General features: G+C 39.9%; 1 protein-coding gene across 1 annotated transcript in view; it reads left to right on the top strand.

Moving 5' to 3' along the window:
• The window catches only part of LOC125465649 (unconventional myosin-Vb-like), a 139,038-nt gene that overhangs the window by 37,497 nt on the left and 84,797 nt on the right, over positions 1 to 16,744 (top strand). The window contains exons 12-17 of the mRNA XM_059638583.1: positions 1,784 to 1,924; positions 3,174 to 3,299; positions 4,891 to 4,974; positions 7,441 to 7,569; positions 12,387 to 12,484; positions 14,122 to 14,208. Coding sequence (XP_059494566.1) covers positions 1,784 to 1,924; positions 3,174 to 3,299; positions 4,891 to 4,974; positions 7,441 to 7,569; positions 12,387 to 12,484; positions 14,122 to 14,208 — 665 coding nt within the window. The remainder of the gene's footprint in view (positions 1 to 1,783; positions 1,925 to 3,173; positions 3,300 to 4,890; positions 4,975 to 7,440; positions 7,570 to 12,386; positions 12,485 to 14,121; positions 14,209 to 16,744) is intronic.

Consider the following 16,744-nt stretch of genomic DNA (forward strand, 5'->3'; position numbering starts at 1 on the left):
CCAGGCAAAGGTAATAGTTAGAATTGCACTCAGATTTATTTTCGTGATTACATAATGTGAGCAGGCCATTCTGTTCCACTGTTTAATGAGGTCATGGCTGATCTGTCACCTAACTTTACATAACTGCCTTTGGCCAATTTCCCATCATATCTTGGGTGTATCTATTTCAGATTTAAAATTACAACTCTTGTTTCTTCACAAAACAAATCAGTTTCAAACCTATTTTTCATAATTATAATATCAATTTCTCAGTGGCCCAGGATGTTGGGCCCAACAGATTTACAACATAGGAGCCCAGATCTACATTGACTCAATGACTATGTTCCTTTGATTAGCCCATTATGGCTATTTAGGGTCATGGGTATTGGGCAGACTTTTTGGTCCAACTACTCCTCCATGCTAGCGCCTCTTTTTTTTTTTCTGTTTTGCAATATTTAACTCGTGTGGGGCAACATATGGTGTGTTTTTTTTTTTGGCCGCATGTCCCCCACTGCATCCCAAAAATGTGGACTTCACAAGCTTCAAAATCTCCCCTTCCTCCACTGCATCCCAAAACCAGCCCAGCTTGTCCACGCCTCCCTAACCTGTTTTTCCACTTGCCTATCCCCTCCTCCTATCTCGAGCCGCACCTCCCATTTCCTACCTACTAACCTCATCCTACCTCCCCCGTGTATACTCTCCTGTCCACCTATCATCTTTTCTCTTCATCTTCGGTCTGCCTCCCCCTCTCTATTCCAGAACCCTCTCCCCATCCCCCTCTCTGAAGGGTCTAGGCCTGAAACATCAGCTTTTGTGCTCCTGAGATGCTGCTTGGCCTGCTGTGTTCATCCAGCTTCACACTTTATCTTGCTATCAGTTAACTTAACTTTTTTTCATTCTTGTGTCCATGCTTTTGTGGTTTGCAGTTCAGTGTGCTCTCATGGCCTCTTCCACAGACAATTCTGGCATTACTACTTCTCCAACTCATGCTGCTCTTTAAAATTTACCTTATTGGCCAAACTGTTATATTGGTATCTTTACAAATTCTCCTTTTTAACATCTTTCAGTGTGCATCTGAAAAGCTTTTTAATCACATACTGTTAAATATATTGCATCCCCTTTTTAAAATGCAAATTGAACTTTGAGGTGGGGTTGGGGAAGAAGAACAAATGGTGAAAATGTTAAGACCACTGAATGTTTATCAATCAAGCAAAAGCTGGTGTTTAGCTTTAAAGTAGCCCACAATAACTGTACCAGTGCCAGTCTCTAGCTGGTCGACTGGATCTTGCAGATTGAAGGTGATGAATCTGATCATCTACTTGGTTCATGTGGTAATGTGAAAACTGAAAATTACTTGTTGCCTGTAGAACAAATGCCAGTGGTTGAGCACTGATGTTGATGGATTAATATAAGAATATATGAACTAGGAGCAGGTGTAGGCAATTGAGCTCTTCGAGCCTGATCCACCAAAAGCTTGAGCATAAAGTAGTAGGAGAAAGATTAAAAAATTTAACTGCCTCTGATTCAAAGACCTGTGTTTCCACCAGCTTTTAAGAAACACAGGATTGTTCTATGTTCTATAAATCCCCTGGCTTAAAATTCTCCTTTGGCTTAAATGGATGGCTTCTTTTAATCAATAGGTTATGATGGATGGCTGTTCTTCAATATTACTCGGTGAGAGTATTTGAATAAATGGCCCTGCTTCTGCTGCACAGAATTCATTTGGTGTCAAACAGCACTTTAGTGGCTATGTACAATTGTACAACCTAGTCTTTGTGTGGAAACGTCTATATTTTCTTCCCAGCATGTTTTCAAGCTAGAGCAGGAGGAGTACTTGGCTGAAGGTTTACCGTGGACACTTATTGATTACTACGACAATCAGCCTTGTATTGATGTTATTGAGGCGAAGCTAGGGGTCTTGGATCTTCTAGATGAGGAATGTAAGGTAAGAATTAATGTGAAGCTCAGTAAATGTAAAGATGCACAGTTTTAGTTGCAAATATTGATGGCTGTGGATGACTTTAGACAAACTGTTGCACCATCTTGTGTTTGGGAGAGCAGTCTGCAAATGCAAAACATAGTCTCTGTGACGATTGTATTAATATTGATGCAGATGTGAGGGCTGAAAAGCAGCCTGAAACAATGAGCAGCAAACGCTTAGTTTTAAATGATTTATTTTGTTATGGTACTCGAGCAGTGAAGCATACCATTTGGACACCGCATTCTTGCCATGAGACCTTCTGGCCCAATCTCCTTCCTGCTTTTGATATTGATCATGTGGAATTGCCTTTTGCAACTCCATTGCAAACAAGGGTGAGCTGCCAAGCTGGGACACTTTTTTTTTTCTTTAAAGATTTCATAATTGCCCTTGTTCTATAGCATTATTGGAACCCTATTCAATGCCACCCACCACTCCCCTCCCCAACAACCACCGCCACCTCCAAATTTCTGGGCAGTGACCTGTCATTCCTTGCCCACAGACTAAGAGCTGTCCTTCAGGCCTTAGAAAACCTATTCTGCCTTTCTAAGGGTGTTAAATACAGCTGTGATAAAATTGTCAGACTAAGCCAAGAGGCAACTCTTGGCAGAATTGTGTTTTTGTGCACACTGGTGAAAACCGTCAAGTTTATTTCCAAAGAGTCCTATTTGAGACCTCTGACCCAAGTTGAATTAGCCTGATTTTAGAAAGTAATAACGACCCATGTAAAAGCAAAATGCAATGGATGCCACAGGTCAAATAAAAGCAGTGTTGGAGGAGCTGGTCTGCCACCATCTTGGGAGAGGAAGAATGGTTGTTTTGAGTCCCATGACTCTGAAAGATTCTTAGGACACGCTTTTATGTTTGGTAACTGTTTGTTTTTTCTATCACTGGTTTGGAGAATTAGTTTTAAATAAAGCAGTTCTAAACTGAGGCAAGATGGGAGGTGGGGGAAGAAATTAATTTGGTGATTACAAACATTTTTTAAAAAAAACTGGATGCTCTATGAAGATTGTCAAAAGATGGAATAGTTTACTAACTTTTGTTTCGAAACAGTCAAAAGTTGCACTGATAGCGGTACTAAGCTTGCAAACTAATATGGTTCAACCTTTAATCCTTGTATTGTTGACTTACTGATTGTCTATTTTTAATTCTGCCAGTTGATTCCGTTCCAGTAAATATTTGCTGGCCTAAGTAGATGTTTTTGTTTGTTTAGATACTTAATGGAACAGATGAGAAGTGGGCTCAGAAATTGTATAATCGTCACCTGCATACAAGTCGTCATTTTCAGAAACCTAGGATGTCAAATTCAACTTTCATTATTCTTCATTTTGCTGCTGCTGTAGGTGGTTTTGTTAATTTCTGTAACAAACTTAATTATTGTATGAAGTTCATTTCTTGTCACAATCAGCTGGATTTTTCAAAAGATTAATAGCAAGTTTTGGAGACTGTTACAACCAGACCCTGAGTGAGGTTCCCTGTTTTATGGTCCCAGACTAGAAATCCCAAATCACAATGTCCTGGGCGAGTTGGGACGAGCTAGCACTCCCTCCTCTATTCATCTAACCATTACTGAGTGGTATTAAGCTTAACTTTTTAAAAACTAATCTGTTCCATTTGTGGATACTTTTTATTTTAAGAAAAGGGCAGTTGTCTGGATTTCCTTCAGCATTGATAGGTGTGACACACGCTGGATCTCTCTCTGTAGAATCCATAAAGCCTGGTATGTCCATTTTTGGCTGTCACATTTTGTTTTGCTTTGAAAAGACCCATCATTAGAATGGGTTAAATGTCTGCAGTGCTTTGGGAGTTTGGACTCCTAGTCATTTCAGTTGAAAAACGAAAAATTGAAAGACACAGTGGACTTCGCAATTTCAAAGTAGTTAAAGAAGCAAACCTTTTTTTGAAATGTAGTCTTTGGTTACTTGACACTTTTTTTGAAGTTAACACTGTCTAAACATTTGATTTACGCCTGGCACAAAACTGATAACTTTAGACGTTTTAGTTTAAAATAGCAATGCCATTTCTCTAGGTGGTGTAGTTCTGTTTTTGAGCAACTTTTGTTGTGCAAAGCAAGCAGTACCTGATGACATCAACCAACAAGATCCGACATCAAATGAAGGATGCTCACTCTGTTCTGTGTTTTGGGAGTCAGGAAGTTGAGTTGGCTGTTCTGTGATGCTGAGTGAAGCCAACAGTGTGGGTTCAGTTTGGGCTAAGGTTGCCATGAAGGTGCCCCGCCCAACTCCAACCTGTCCCCTTGGCTGAGGCATGGTGATCATCAAATTAAACTCACCACTGCCCCTCTCTGCACAACTGTGGTGACTGTATTTATTATGTTTTACTTAAATTTTTTTACCAAATTTGCAAGAATGTTTCAGTAGTAGTATACAAAGTCTTAAGTTGAGCTGGAGCTCGCAAGATATATTCCAAACATAATGTTACTAGCTATTAATTAATGGGTAATAAACCTATTCAGTGTTCATCACAATTAAGTTCAACTTCTATAAAGACTTTTTAATTGATATTTATACCCACTGCATGTAGCTTAGACTGATGCTGGCAAGAGGATGAGGTATCAATGCAACTACAAGCTTTTCAGCCTCACCGGTAAAATAGCATGCAACACTTTTCCTGTATCTAGTTGAACTCTAATTTGGGAATGCTTTATTTTCATAAATGATAGTGAACGTAGGAACATTCTTCCTTTTTGCTTGGTGTGACATTCTTCACTGAGATTGCTGCTGCTGCTGCTGCTGCTGCTTATTATCCAGCAGTAAAATGACCGTTCCCTGACTGAGAATGGACTTTTAGTTTGGTTAGTGAAAGTGTGATGTGGGCTATAAATGAGTCACTAAATGTCAAAAAGTGACGGGGTTAAGAAGATTTATTCAATGTTTAAATCTATAAAGGAACTTATGAATTGTCTTCAGGTGCTGTATCAATGTGAAGGATTTTTAGAGAAAAATAGAGACACAGTTTATGAGGAGCCGATTAACATTTTAAAAGCAAGTAAGGTAAGCACGCTTAATCTCGTTCATGGATGCATTGCATTATCTTGAACCAGTTCCCAAGGAGCTGAATTGTGGTTTTTATTGGAGAGGTGGGTTGGGATAATCAGTCATTTTGATAATTTTCTTTGTGATTTGGATCTTAAACTCTAGAATGTTTTCCAAGAAGTTCTCTGCTTGTATCTGATAAAATTCTGAAATGCTATTTGAAAGATGTAGGTTTTTTAAATTTGGTATTTTGCATCATACATTTACCAAGTTTCTGCAATGTAAACATTTTTACAATTCATTGAAATTTGAAAAGTTTCTCATTTGATCATGTTTTTGTGATGTCTTGGGCAACACCTTGATCAGTCTGTAAAGTTGTGTGTGGAAATTGCTTGATTTGTTTGTTTATTTTTGTTTTAAATCCAATTGACTTGATGAAATGTAACAATTGGATTTACATGGCAGGTCCCTGATTACCGGTTAAACATAACACAATATAAATTGTACCACTAAGGAATTCAACTGGTCCATCACGCACATGCTAGCTCTTCAGCTAAGGTTATCTTTTCTAAATATAGTTCATGGTCCTTTCTGATTTTTTTTTTCATCCTTTCTAGACTGGCTGTATTCGAGTGATTTTGAGTTTGATAACAGATGAGTTCACTTTATTAGGTTTCAATTTAAACAGGGTTTGTTGTAGGTGACTTCTAGGGCTGTGAGGCCTTCATGAATTACAAAACTCTGCCAATTGTGAAAGCTAACTTTTTTATAAAGTCTGCAGCTCATTTGACAGTAAACATCTTAGACAGTTTAGTGTCTCTACAGCTTATCTTGGTTGTATATTTAATGTGGTACCTACTTTCACGCAGCTCACTATAAACCAATTGGGAGCTCTGCCATTTATACATTACGCCACACTTTGACACCAAATCACATAAGAAATAAAGTCAATTTTAACTTGGACATGATAACCATGCACTAACACAGCAGTTAGATTGTGCAATTGGGGTCCAAGATTGGAGTTGGTCCTAACTACACTATTTTGAAGTCAGTTGAAAACAGCAGAGAACCTGGTGTTCAAGATTTTTGGCACATGGTTTAATCAAGGAATTAATAACTTGGACTTTAAAAAAAATGCCTCCTATCTAAACGGACTCCAGTATTACATATTGGTTCACTATTGATGCTTTTTAGTATGGGTGAGAAATAAACAATAGGTTGCCAATATATTCTACTTTCAAAGAGGAGCACCCTTGAAATAAAAGTATAGCCCATGACACAAATGGGAGCAATAGATTTCTTTTAAAGGTTTAAAACATTCCATGGCTGGTTTGAAAGGAGAAGTTGTTTGATTGTAGATGGTGGTAGTGTGTGATGACTAAAATGAAACATTTCAAAGTTTTAAGGCTTTTGAGAATAGGGCACTAAAAGGAATGGTTTTGGAAATTTTAATGACTGAAATTTCTGCTGATGTTTGAAGCTGAGAACTAAGAGTGCTGGGATGTGGGTCTCTGAAATTTACAAATGATGTGGCAAAGTCATTGGATTTTCAGAGTGCAATGAGCAATATGTGAGAATAATTACATGAAATGAGGATGGTTTTAGTTGATCTGAACTTTGTGTAGAATTTGGAGTATGGCAATGTCTGAAATTGAGATGATTCTAACATTGAAATATTTGTGCTACAGATGGAATGTTAGAAGTAGAAACAGAAATCCTGCCATTGATTTCAAGTTTGAGGTTTACTTTTGGAGTCAGTAAGAACCTTTTTGTCATTGGGTTCTGTTTGAATTGACCCTTGTTGCAGGGTATGGATTTGTGCTCAAGTGCTAGTGAATGGGTTCAGAGTTGGTGGTTAAGCTTACTGAAGACTGTTCTGACCAGCTGCATGTTATGGATAAGTCAGAGCAAGAGTAGCAGAGCTGACAAGGTGTAGAGCTATCAATATGACCACAGCAGGCCCAGCAGCATCAGAGGAGCAGGAACGCTGACGTTTGTTTTCTGTGCTGGCCTGATTTATGGATATGTTGCAAAGAAGAACAATGTAGATGTTTTGTTCTAAGCATAGGGCTAGTCATTGCAGGAATAGACTTATTGGAGTATTTAAATCAAATTGTAATATGGTGCTGGAGGTTTGAAGATGTGAAGTACATAATTAATTATATTGATGTTTGAGGACCATAGGAGCATTGGATAAGCTACTAAAGGCATACAGTGATCTCCATTTGAGTCTACAAGAAATTATGTAGAAATTCAATGTCTGTGGAAATGTCGTCTGGGGTTTTTCTCAATGTAGCTGTGGGATTGAGAGAGCTTCATCCTCATAATGAGTTCACCAAACTGTTTTTAAATGTTAATCGAGTAGTTTTTGGCCACTGTTACCCAAGATGGAGTCTGTGCTGTAAGCAAATAATAAGAAAATAGTTAGAAATCTGACCCAAAACTGAGGTTTCTTAATGTTGTTACTTGTGTTATTTCCAAAAGTCTGAGCTGATTCGTGAGCTGTTCCCTAATGATGCTTCTACAAGAGGTCAGATCTCCAACATAACTTTGAAATCTTTAAGAAAGACCTTGCCAGTGACGAGTGAGCACAAAAAAACAGTGGGATACCAGGTAACAAACTTCATTTTCTAAAACCTGCTTAGATTTTCAGTGCTGGCTCTATAACAACAGGTTATGAAGTAAGCTTATTAAATATTTGCGTGCTTCAAGAGCAGAAGTACTGACAGCAAAGTTTCTCTCTGGCTGGTTGAAGCTATATTTTTCCTCAATTAGAAATGCTGGATATTAACATTTTAATGATGGTTTTCAGTAATGGGTTGAACTTAGAACTGTGAAAATTAGTATTTTACTAAGGATTTACAACAAAAGTTTTGGATGTTGTGTGATTGACTGATTGTACAAGATCTACTTCTGTAATTTGAGCATGACTCTATATAACGAGAGACATAGAAACCCAAATGTTGTAATAGCCTTGTGTGCAAATCTTATCTCATTGCTCAAATCTCCTCTTCCTAATCAATTCTGAAAAAGAAATGTCCTCCAGGCCAGTTGTGGGGAGGAGGATGGTGATGACTATTTCAGCTGATGGTATTTTAGTCGTGGAAGCAGAGTCATTAGTGACATTTAAGCGACTGCTGGACATGCACATGGACAGCAGTGAATTGAGGGGAATGTAGGTTAGGTTATTTTTTTAGATTGATTATTCCACAGCACAACACCGTGGGCTGAAGGGCCTGTACTGTGCTGTACTTTTCTATGTTCTGTGTATTACTAGGCAAGTCTGCTGGAGTTTTATTTTTGTAATTTTAGTTATTTGTAGTGATCAGTCACGAGGCAGTTGATTTTGTGCACTTTTTTTTAAAAAAAAACACAATTAACAAGATGCAAACTGTTACAGGAAAGTTATTTGAAAGAATCTTATTATAATTTCAGATGAGGATTTGACCCTGTTGCACTTCAATTTTACAAATATTCCAGCCTGGGCAAAGGATCATCCTGTTTCTAATTTTAACTTCCTTTTCTGGTTCAGTGGATGCAGCGACAATTTGATTTTGCTCCTGGAAAACTTCTGTGTTTGTGTGGTATTTAATTGACTAATCCTGACACTGCTATCAAAGCTCGCTCACTACTTAACATTTCAGCTTCCTCTTCCACAGCCATTTTTTCTGAGCTTTTACTCCTGCTGAAGCCATTCAAGACACAATTTCCCTGCCCTGACCATTTTGGAGACTGCACTCTGTCTCTGAAGGACGGTCAGCCCATATGCAGACTAGATAGATCTGTGTCTCCCTAAGTCTCAAAATGCCTTGTCTATTATCCCCAATGCATTTCTTTCTAAGGCACTGAACTATTTATCTTTCTTGTTTTAAAAGTCTAATTCCATCATGTAAACAAACTTCCAGACAACCGACACCCCTCAGACTCCGAAGCAAAACTAAAGCTGAGTGGAATTTCTCATCTTCTAAATGACAAGGGCAATGTTGACAGCTGAGGAAATACAGAGTAGAAAAAGATTTTTGAAGAGGTCAAAAAAGTGGCTGCTTTTTCGTTTTGCCCCAAGTTTGGCAGGCTGGCCAAATCACATTGGAATGGCAAAGGTCCAAGTCGAGAGCATTAACGCTGGCTTATTAGCAAATCTTGCCTCCCTTCTATGCAGGCGTGCTGTTTCTCCAGGCATTGGAGAAAACCTTGATGCCAATTCCCAGCATGAGTGGTGATCTGACAGCTGTAGCTTTCTAACTGGGCCACCATTTCTCAGCATCAAGGCACTCTCCATGAGCAGTAACCACCTGCACCCTCCACTTATGTGTTGGGATGGCAAATGGCCAGCCTAACTCCATCTTTGAGTCACAGGTATAGTGCAGTACTTCAGCTTTGCCCTTTAGAGTTCACTGATACTTTTTCATTGCATTGCCACTGCCAGGCCGATCTGGATGCCAGGCATCCAGCTTGTGCATTGGCACAGGATACTTCATGGGGCTCTTGGCTTGCTTTCTTAGTAATCTTCCCCCATTGCATCTGCCTAGGTTCTTAAAGCAACTCTCTGCTTTGCTTTGCTTTCCCTTGACTTTGTGCATTGCAACTTCTGAAAGAAATGGCAGTACTTTGGTTTTGCCTTTCCTTTGGTGTAGACAAAGCCAGTCAGCCTGTCACGCTTACTGGCTACGTATCAACATTGTGCCATTGTCACACCCTGTACCATGTGATATTAGCTTGTGCTGAACTGTTTCAACCAAATGGCTCTGTGTCTAACAGGAGTTACCCTTTGTCAAATTTAAGGCCAGGGGATTTTGGCGGGGGGGGGGGGGGAGAACTGTTGTCAGGATGATCCACTGCAATAAGTTGAGCTATCTGCTCGTTTGAACATAGAACATTACAGCACAGTACAGGCCCTTCGGCCCTCGATGTTGTGCCGACCTGTCATACCGATCTCAAGCCCATCTAACCTACACTATTCCATGTACGTCTATATGCTTGCCCAATCACGACTTAAATGTACCTAAAGTTGGCAAATCTACTACCGTTGCAGGCAAAGCGCTTCATTCCCTTACTATTCTCCGAGTAAAGAAACTACCTCTGACATCTTTCCTATATCTTTCACCCCTCAATTTCAAGCTATGCCCCCTCGTGCTCGCTGTCGCCATCCTAGGAAAAAGGCTCTCCCTATCTAACCCTCTGATTATTTTATATGTTTCAATTAAGTCACCTCCTAAACCACCTTCTCTCTAATGAAAACAGCCTCCAGTCCCTCAGCCTTTCCTCGTAAGACCTTCCCTCCATACCAGGCAACATCCTAGTAAATCTCCCCTGCCCCCTTTTTCCAAAGCTTCCACGTCCTTCTGGTAATGCAGTGACCAGAACTGTACACAATACTGCAATTGCGGCCGCACCAGAGTTTTGTACAGCTTCACCATAACCTCTGGTTCCAGAACTCGGTCCCTCTATTACTAAAAGCTAAAACACTATACCACCTTAACAGCCCTGTCAACCTGGGTGGCAACTTTCAAGGATCTGTGTACGTGGACATGAGGTCAGTCAGCCATTGGTGTTCAGAATCAAGCTCTATCATTCCAGTCCAGGGAATGGTTCATAGTCAGTCCTGCAGGTGTTCCTCCTGGGCCGTGAAACCAGTGTTGCCCTGAGTGGTAACTTCAGATGAAGCTGGCACAGTCTGCTGTGATCTTATGGTTCAGAGGAAAGTGGATGGCCCTGTTCTCCTCCACCCTGTTAAACGGTGTCTCCAGGTCCCTATCAAGAAAGTAGAGTTGCCAACTTTGCTGTGGTTATTTCCACTCTAATTTTGCACACATTACAATCCTTTGAAGGGCCATTTCTTGTTTGCAGAGTCTGCAAAAATGCATAATAGAACTTAACAGTTTTCTCCACTAGTGAGAATTCCAGAAGACCCTGACAGCAGTAAGCACTTTGCTTGTCAGCAGTAGAACAGTGAAGGATGGAAGGAGGTAGGATGCATGTTTAATGCATCATGTTGCATGAGAGCATGTGCTGGAGTTCAGGGAAATTCCCAACATGAACAAGCTTTGGCTAAATTAATCTCATATACAGTATCCTGTTCTTAACCCACCGTGTAGAAATGTAAACCAAGCTTAAAACTGTGTAACAAGGTGTAGAGCTTGATGAACACAGCAGGCCACGCAGCATCAGAGGAGCAGGAAAGCTGACACTTCAGGTCTGGACCCTTCAGAATTCTCTACACCTTGTTATCTCAGATTCTCCAGCATCGGCATTCCTACTGTCATTTAAAGCTGTGCCTGTTCTGTCTACTTTAGAAACCAGAGAGCCAAATAATAATGGCTAATGAATCTTCATGGTGTAATAAAGTACGTGAAAGGGCTAATTCAGTCAGAGTGGAGAACAAAATGGATTGATTTTATTGGTCAGGGAATTTAACTTAACAGTGACTACTGGAAAAATGGTACAAATTATGTGATGGGTCTTCACAACTCTGGTTGAATTGGGTGTCAATAGTCTGGTCTGGGTCTGACTTTGTTATATAAACGATCTACAGTGGGGTAGAATAGGTGGTGAGTACTGGGTCTCTGTTCCTAATGGCTTTTTAATCTAAACCTAATAGTTTTTATATTCGGTGTTTCAGTAAAACTGAATGCCAAAAGGAGATTTTAAATTGAAGTGTGAGGTGAATAGGGAAATTCTCACTCAAGAGGGATGAACTTGATAATGCCACTTATGGAGAAATCGGAGGGTTCTTTAACAACATGGGGCAGATGGAGGTAAATGTCAGGTCCTGTGAATAACCCAAAGTAAGGCTTGTAGAAAGCTTGCTCTACCACCAGCCTAAGGCAAATTATGGGTGGTACGGTGGCTCAGTGGTTAGCACTGCTGCCTCACAGCGCCAGGTACCTGGGTTCAATTCTACTCTTGGGCGACTGTCTGTGTGGAGTTTGTACGTTCTCCCCATGTCTGTGTGGGTTTCTTCCAGGTGCAGTGGCTTCCTCTCAGTCCCAAGATGTGCAGCCTAGGTGGATTGGCCATGCTAAATTGCCCATAGTGTTCAGGGATGCCTAGAATAGGACGGTTAAAGGGGTCTGGTGTGATGACCTGAGGGTTGGTGTGGACTTGTTGGGCCGAAGGGCCTGTTTCCACACTGTAGGGATTGTATGGTTGAGAACAAGTTTCAGAAACATCTCTGGTTCTGACTTTCTAGCTTCCCATCCACAACATCATCATCATCCTCCTCCAACTCTGCTCCTTGGGGAAATGTTACAACTGTTTTGTTCGGTTGTCCCAGAAATAGCATAGAACTATCAATGTGCTTACACTCTTTGTATGTAGATGTTCTAGCATCATTCTCAATTAACTCCAACAAGACAACTTTAGACTATTCTTCAGCATTTCAAGTGCTTTGTGAGTTACTGATAAACATGTGATAACATTGTCTTCTGTAGTTTCGAGCATCGCTCCATCTCCTAATGGAAACTTTGAATTCAACGTCGCCTCACTATGTCCGCTGCCTAAAGCCAAATGATACAAAGGAACCATTCTCGTGAGTAAATCCTGCTCTTTTTAAGATAAGGTGTAGAGCTGGATGAACATAACAGGCTGAGCAGGAAGGCTGATGTCTTGGGCCGAGACCTCCTTGCTCCTAAGATGCTGCTTGGCCTACTGTGTTCATCCAGCTCTATACCTTGTTATCTCAGATTCTCCAGCATCTGCAGTTCCTACTATAACTGCTGTTTTTAATGTCAGTATTTTTGTGCCTCCTAAGACAATGCTAAGTACTTTGCTCATTAGACAGGTAAAATGGGCAAAATATGTAAAACATAGAATTCTGCTAAAAAGCCTGGTAAAAGTGCAAATTCTTCCTAATGTAAGATGCCATGGCAGCATGAAGAAGTGCAGAGTTTGAGGGGAAAATGAGTAACAATCTATTTTAGTCCCATTCCTACTCTTCTCCAATATTTTATTTGGATCTACCTTTTTTCTGATGTTCTGAAATAATTAGCATGGATTCTGCTTCCGTTGAGTTGCATCTTGAGGACTAAGATTGGTCATGAGAAAATTCTACATAGGCCTGATTCTAACTCTGAATAAAGTGAAAATTTATCCATGCTGGCACATTATTGATTCAACGAATGGCAATACTTGATTTCAATTTTGCTAAAACTTTCCATTACTGAATGTTCCCATTAGATCTCCTCAATCCTTTTTTGCTTCTTTACATTGTTATTTTGATCCATTCTCCATACCTCAATATTTATTTTGACTGTACCTAGTTGGTTGGTAATCTGTTTGACTTGTTGCATGTTTTACTCCCTCTTTGCGTTTGTGAAATGCTTTTGTTTTTATATTAATTGCATCATGTAAATGCAAAATTGTAGTGACACCTTGGAAAATGTTTCTGTTGCTGCTCATGTTTTGTACTTGCTGCAGGACTTTTTAAAACCTATCTTAAAGGATGGCTGCAACATCTGTTGCAGCATAATCATTATTGTATGTGTATCTAATGCAGTTTTCTTGGGAGACTCCAGTGCAAGCTTTTTAGTTCAAGAGTACTGCTGTTCTCAGTACAAAAATTTGTTCTAATTGAGTGCTGTCTTTAAAACTGGATTTGTACACCTGTATAAATTTCATTTAATTTGGTGGGTTAATGAGGATAAGGACCTGGGAATTAGTGATCAATTTTATTGAGGTGGTATTTACTATCTTGTAAAGCTGTTGGTCTGAACCACTTCCCTGTTGTTCCTTAATCAGTTGAGCGTCCTGTGCCTTTAATTTATTCAAACATCATTTCCTCAGGATTAGGGTGTCAGAAACTTGAATTGTTGTGATCTGACGTGCATTGCAGAAAGGAACATTTCAGTAGTAATGTTCAATACTGAGCTGGATAAATACCTAAAATGGGGGGAAAACTATAGGGGTAGTGGGAGTAACTGGATAGCTCCAGAGAGATGACGAGCTGAATGGCTGCCTCCTGTTTTTAATTCTGATGTGAGTACTATCCCAGTTTCAATGTTGAATAGAGGAAGGTGGAAATCTGAGCTTTGAAAGAAGCTGATAAATGACCAACTATAAATGCTAGACATAGAAGTGTACTATATTGTTTCACTCTGGAATGAGTATTTGAGCTTTACTTAAGACATAGTCAAAGGCTATTAATCTCAAAGTTTGGCATTTCTGCAGGTTTAACCCAAACAGAATGGTAGAACAGTTAAGAGCCTGTGGTGTTCTTGAAACAATCCGTCTCGGTGCTGCTGGGTATCCATCTAGGTAAGTATGAATAGCATTGAATGTGCCTCATGAGCGAGGAGGACTGAGTCAATTTTGTTTTGTCTGTAAATGTATTTTAGCACGTGATGTATACCCTGGGAACTGCTTTCATTTTCCTAGACATCTATTTGGTGTGCTGAGGGCTTAAACCCTTTAGAACCAGAAGTAACTGAAAATATCACTTTCATGAGTTTACTGCTCCTCAAGGATGGACTATAATGATCAGGCACTTATTAAATAAATGCACATAATGTAGCTGCTATATTAAATTTGATAGTGGTCAACAGTAGTTATTCTTCATTTGAGCCATAAATTTGCTGTAGAAGTTATGCTACAGAACTTGCAGCTGTCCAGCTGAGTTCAGGTACATGGTTAAGCACAGACCTAAAAGATCTGTCCAAGATATATTGCACCATGTTGCATTTGAAATTGCTGTGCTTGTGTAGTAAATGCAAATTAAACTTGACACTTCAGTTTTAGTATTCTTTTTTCATTAGGTGATTAATGTTTATGCCAGTCAACCGCCTGCGTAGAAACTGAATAATTAAAAATACGAACTCTCCTTCCCTCAGTAGAGCTGTTGATTTAAAATGTAATTTTAAGAAAAAAAAATCTTAATTCAACTTTTTTGTTTGTTGTCCCTGACTTGATTTTGAACAGCCCCATTGAATCAACAATTCCTACTTGATCTTTTTATGCTGTTAATTTTGTAATCCTCCCTATCTGATTAAGGGGGAACACTGGGTTCTCTTGCATGGAAAATGATGGAAAGAGTTAGAGGAAGGCTCACTGGAGGTTAAACTTCCCAGAACAAGTAATCGAACAGAGTATGAAAAGGGTCAGAGATCAACTTTAGGCATAGCAGATAAGTGGACGACTGAGAATGGGACAGTTAATGCAGGGCCTGAGCGTGTTCTATTTGGATGGAGTATGTGAAACCAAGTAAATGAGCTTGTAATACTGAAATTGTCAGATGATATTGTGGGATTTCTGAGGTAGTAGGGGGTTCAGGGCTAGAAACTAAATATCAGGATACCAATCCAATTGGAAGGATGGGCAGCCGGGCAGCCATTGTCTTGCTTGTAAAAAATTAAATTAATAGAAAGAAGCAATATAGCGTCAGATAGTGTAGAACCTGTGTGGATAGACTTGAGAAACTGCGAAGGGAGAAACTCCCTGATGAGTTATGTATAGACCACCTGACAGTATGTGGGGCAGAAAATAAATTGGGAGATGGAACAGCAATGTAAGAAAGACACTATTGCAATAATCATGGGGAACTTGAGTATGTAGGTGGACTGGGAAAATTAGATTGGTAGAAGATCTCAAGAAAGAACTGGTGCAATGTCTATTTGGGGTTTTTGGTTTTATTTTGGAGCAGCTTGTGTTAGAGCCCTCGGAGCAGGCATTTTTGATTTTAGTGACCTAATGAAGCCAACTTGATCTTGGGACCTTTAAGGTGAAGGAATCCCTAGGGAGTGATGACCATAATGTGACCGAATTCACCCTGCACTGTGGAAGGGAGCAGATTTGAATCATCAGATGTAACAGCAGTACAATTGAATAAAGTAACTACGAAGCTATGAGGGAGAAGCTGACCAGAGTTGATTGGAAAGTTAGCCTAATCATGGAAGATGGTAGAGTAGCAATAGTGGGAGTTTCTGGAAATGATTTGGGAGGCTCAGCAAAAATGGATCCAAGGAAGAAGCAACATAAGGGGAGGATGGAGCAACCCATAGCTGAGGAGGGAAGTCAGGACAGCATAAAAGCAAACAAAAACATACAACGTGAGGCTGGATGAACACAGCAGGCCAAGCAGCATCTCGGGAGCACAAAAGCTTTTGTGCTCCTGAGATGCTGCTTGGCCTGCTGTGTTCATCCAGCCTCACATTTTATTATCTTGGATTCTCCAGCATCTGCAGTTCCCATTATCTCTATCTCAAAAACATACAATGTTGTGAAGATTAATGGGAAGCCTTTAAAAATCAGTAGAGGATAACTTGTTTTAATTTTTTTAAAAACATGGTAAAATAGGTTGGAGTCAGCATGGCTTCAAGAGGAGGTTATGTCTGACAAGTTTGTTAAAATTCTTTGAGGGGATGATGAGCTAGTGGACACCATCTGTTTTGATTTCCAGAAGGCCTTCTGACAAGGTGACACAGGAACCCTTGTCTCCCATGTTGGGTGCAAGCACTGGCATGGACAGAGGCTTGGGGTAAAAGGCGTTTCAGGGTGGCAGTCAGTGACTAGTGGAGCTCTGCAGGGGATCACAACTCTTCACGTTATACACTAAGGATCTGAACACAACTGAAAGCATTGTTGCAATCTGCAGTATACTTCATATGTGGAAATTCCAAGATAAGCCTAAATTGAACTTGGGAGACAAGGGTTTCTTTAAGCTTGGCTGAGGTTTTTTATTTTAAAATGATTTTAGCTCAGTTATTAATCTTGCTTTTGGTTTTGTGAACTTGGCTTAACCTGGTCTGTTGACCATCTTAAGTTCTTCAAAAAAGTTATTCATTATAGTCCATGAAAG

This window comes from Stegostoma tigrinum, chromosome 30, assembly GCF_030684315.1.
Source record: "Stegostoma tigrinum isolate sSteTig4 chromosome 30, sSteTig4.hap1, whole genome shotgun sequence".
In the NCBI taxonomy this organism is placed as follows: domain Eukaryota; kingdom Metazoa; phylum Chordata; class Chondrichthyes; order Orectolobiformes; family Stegostomatidae; genus Stegostoma; species Stegostoma tigrinum.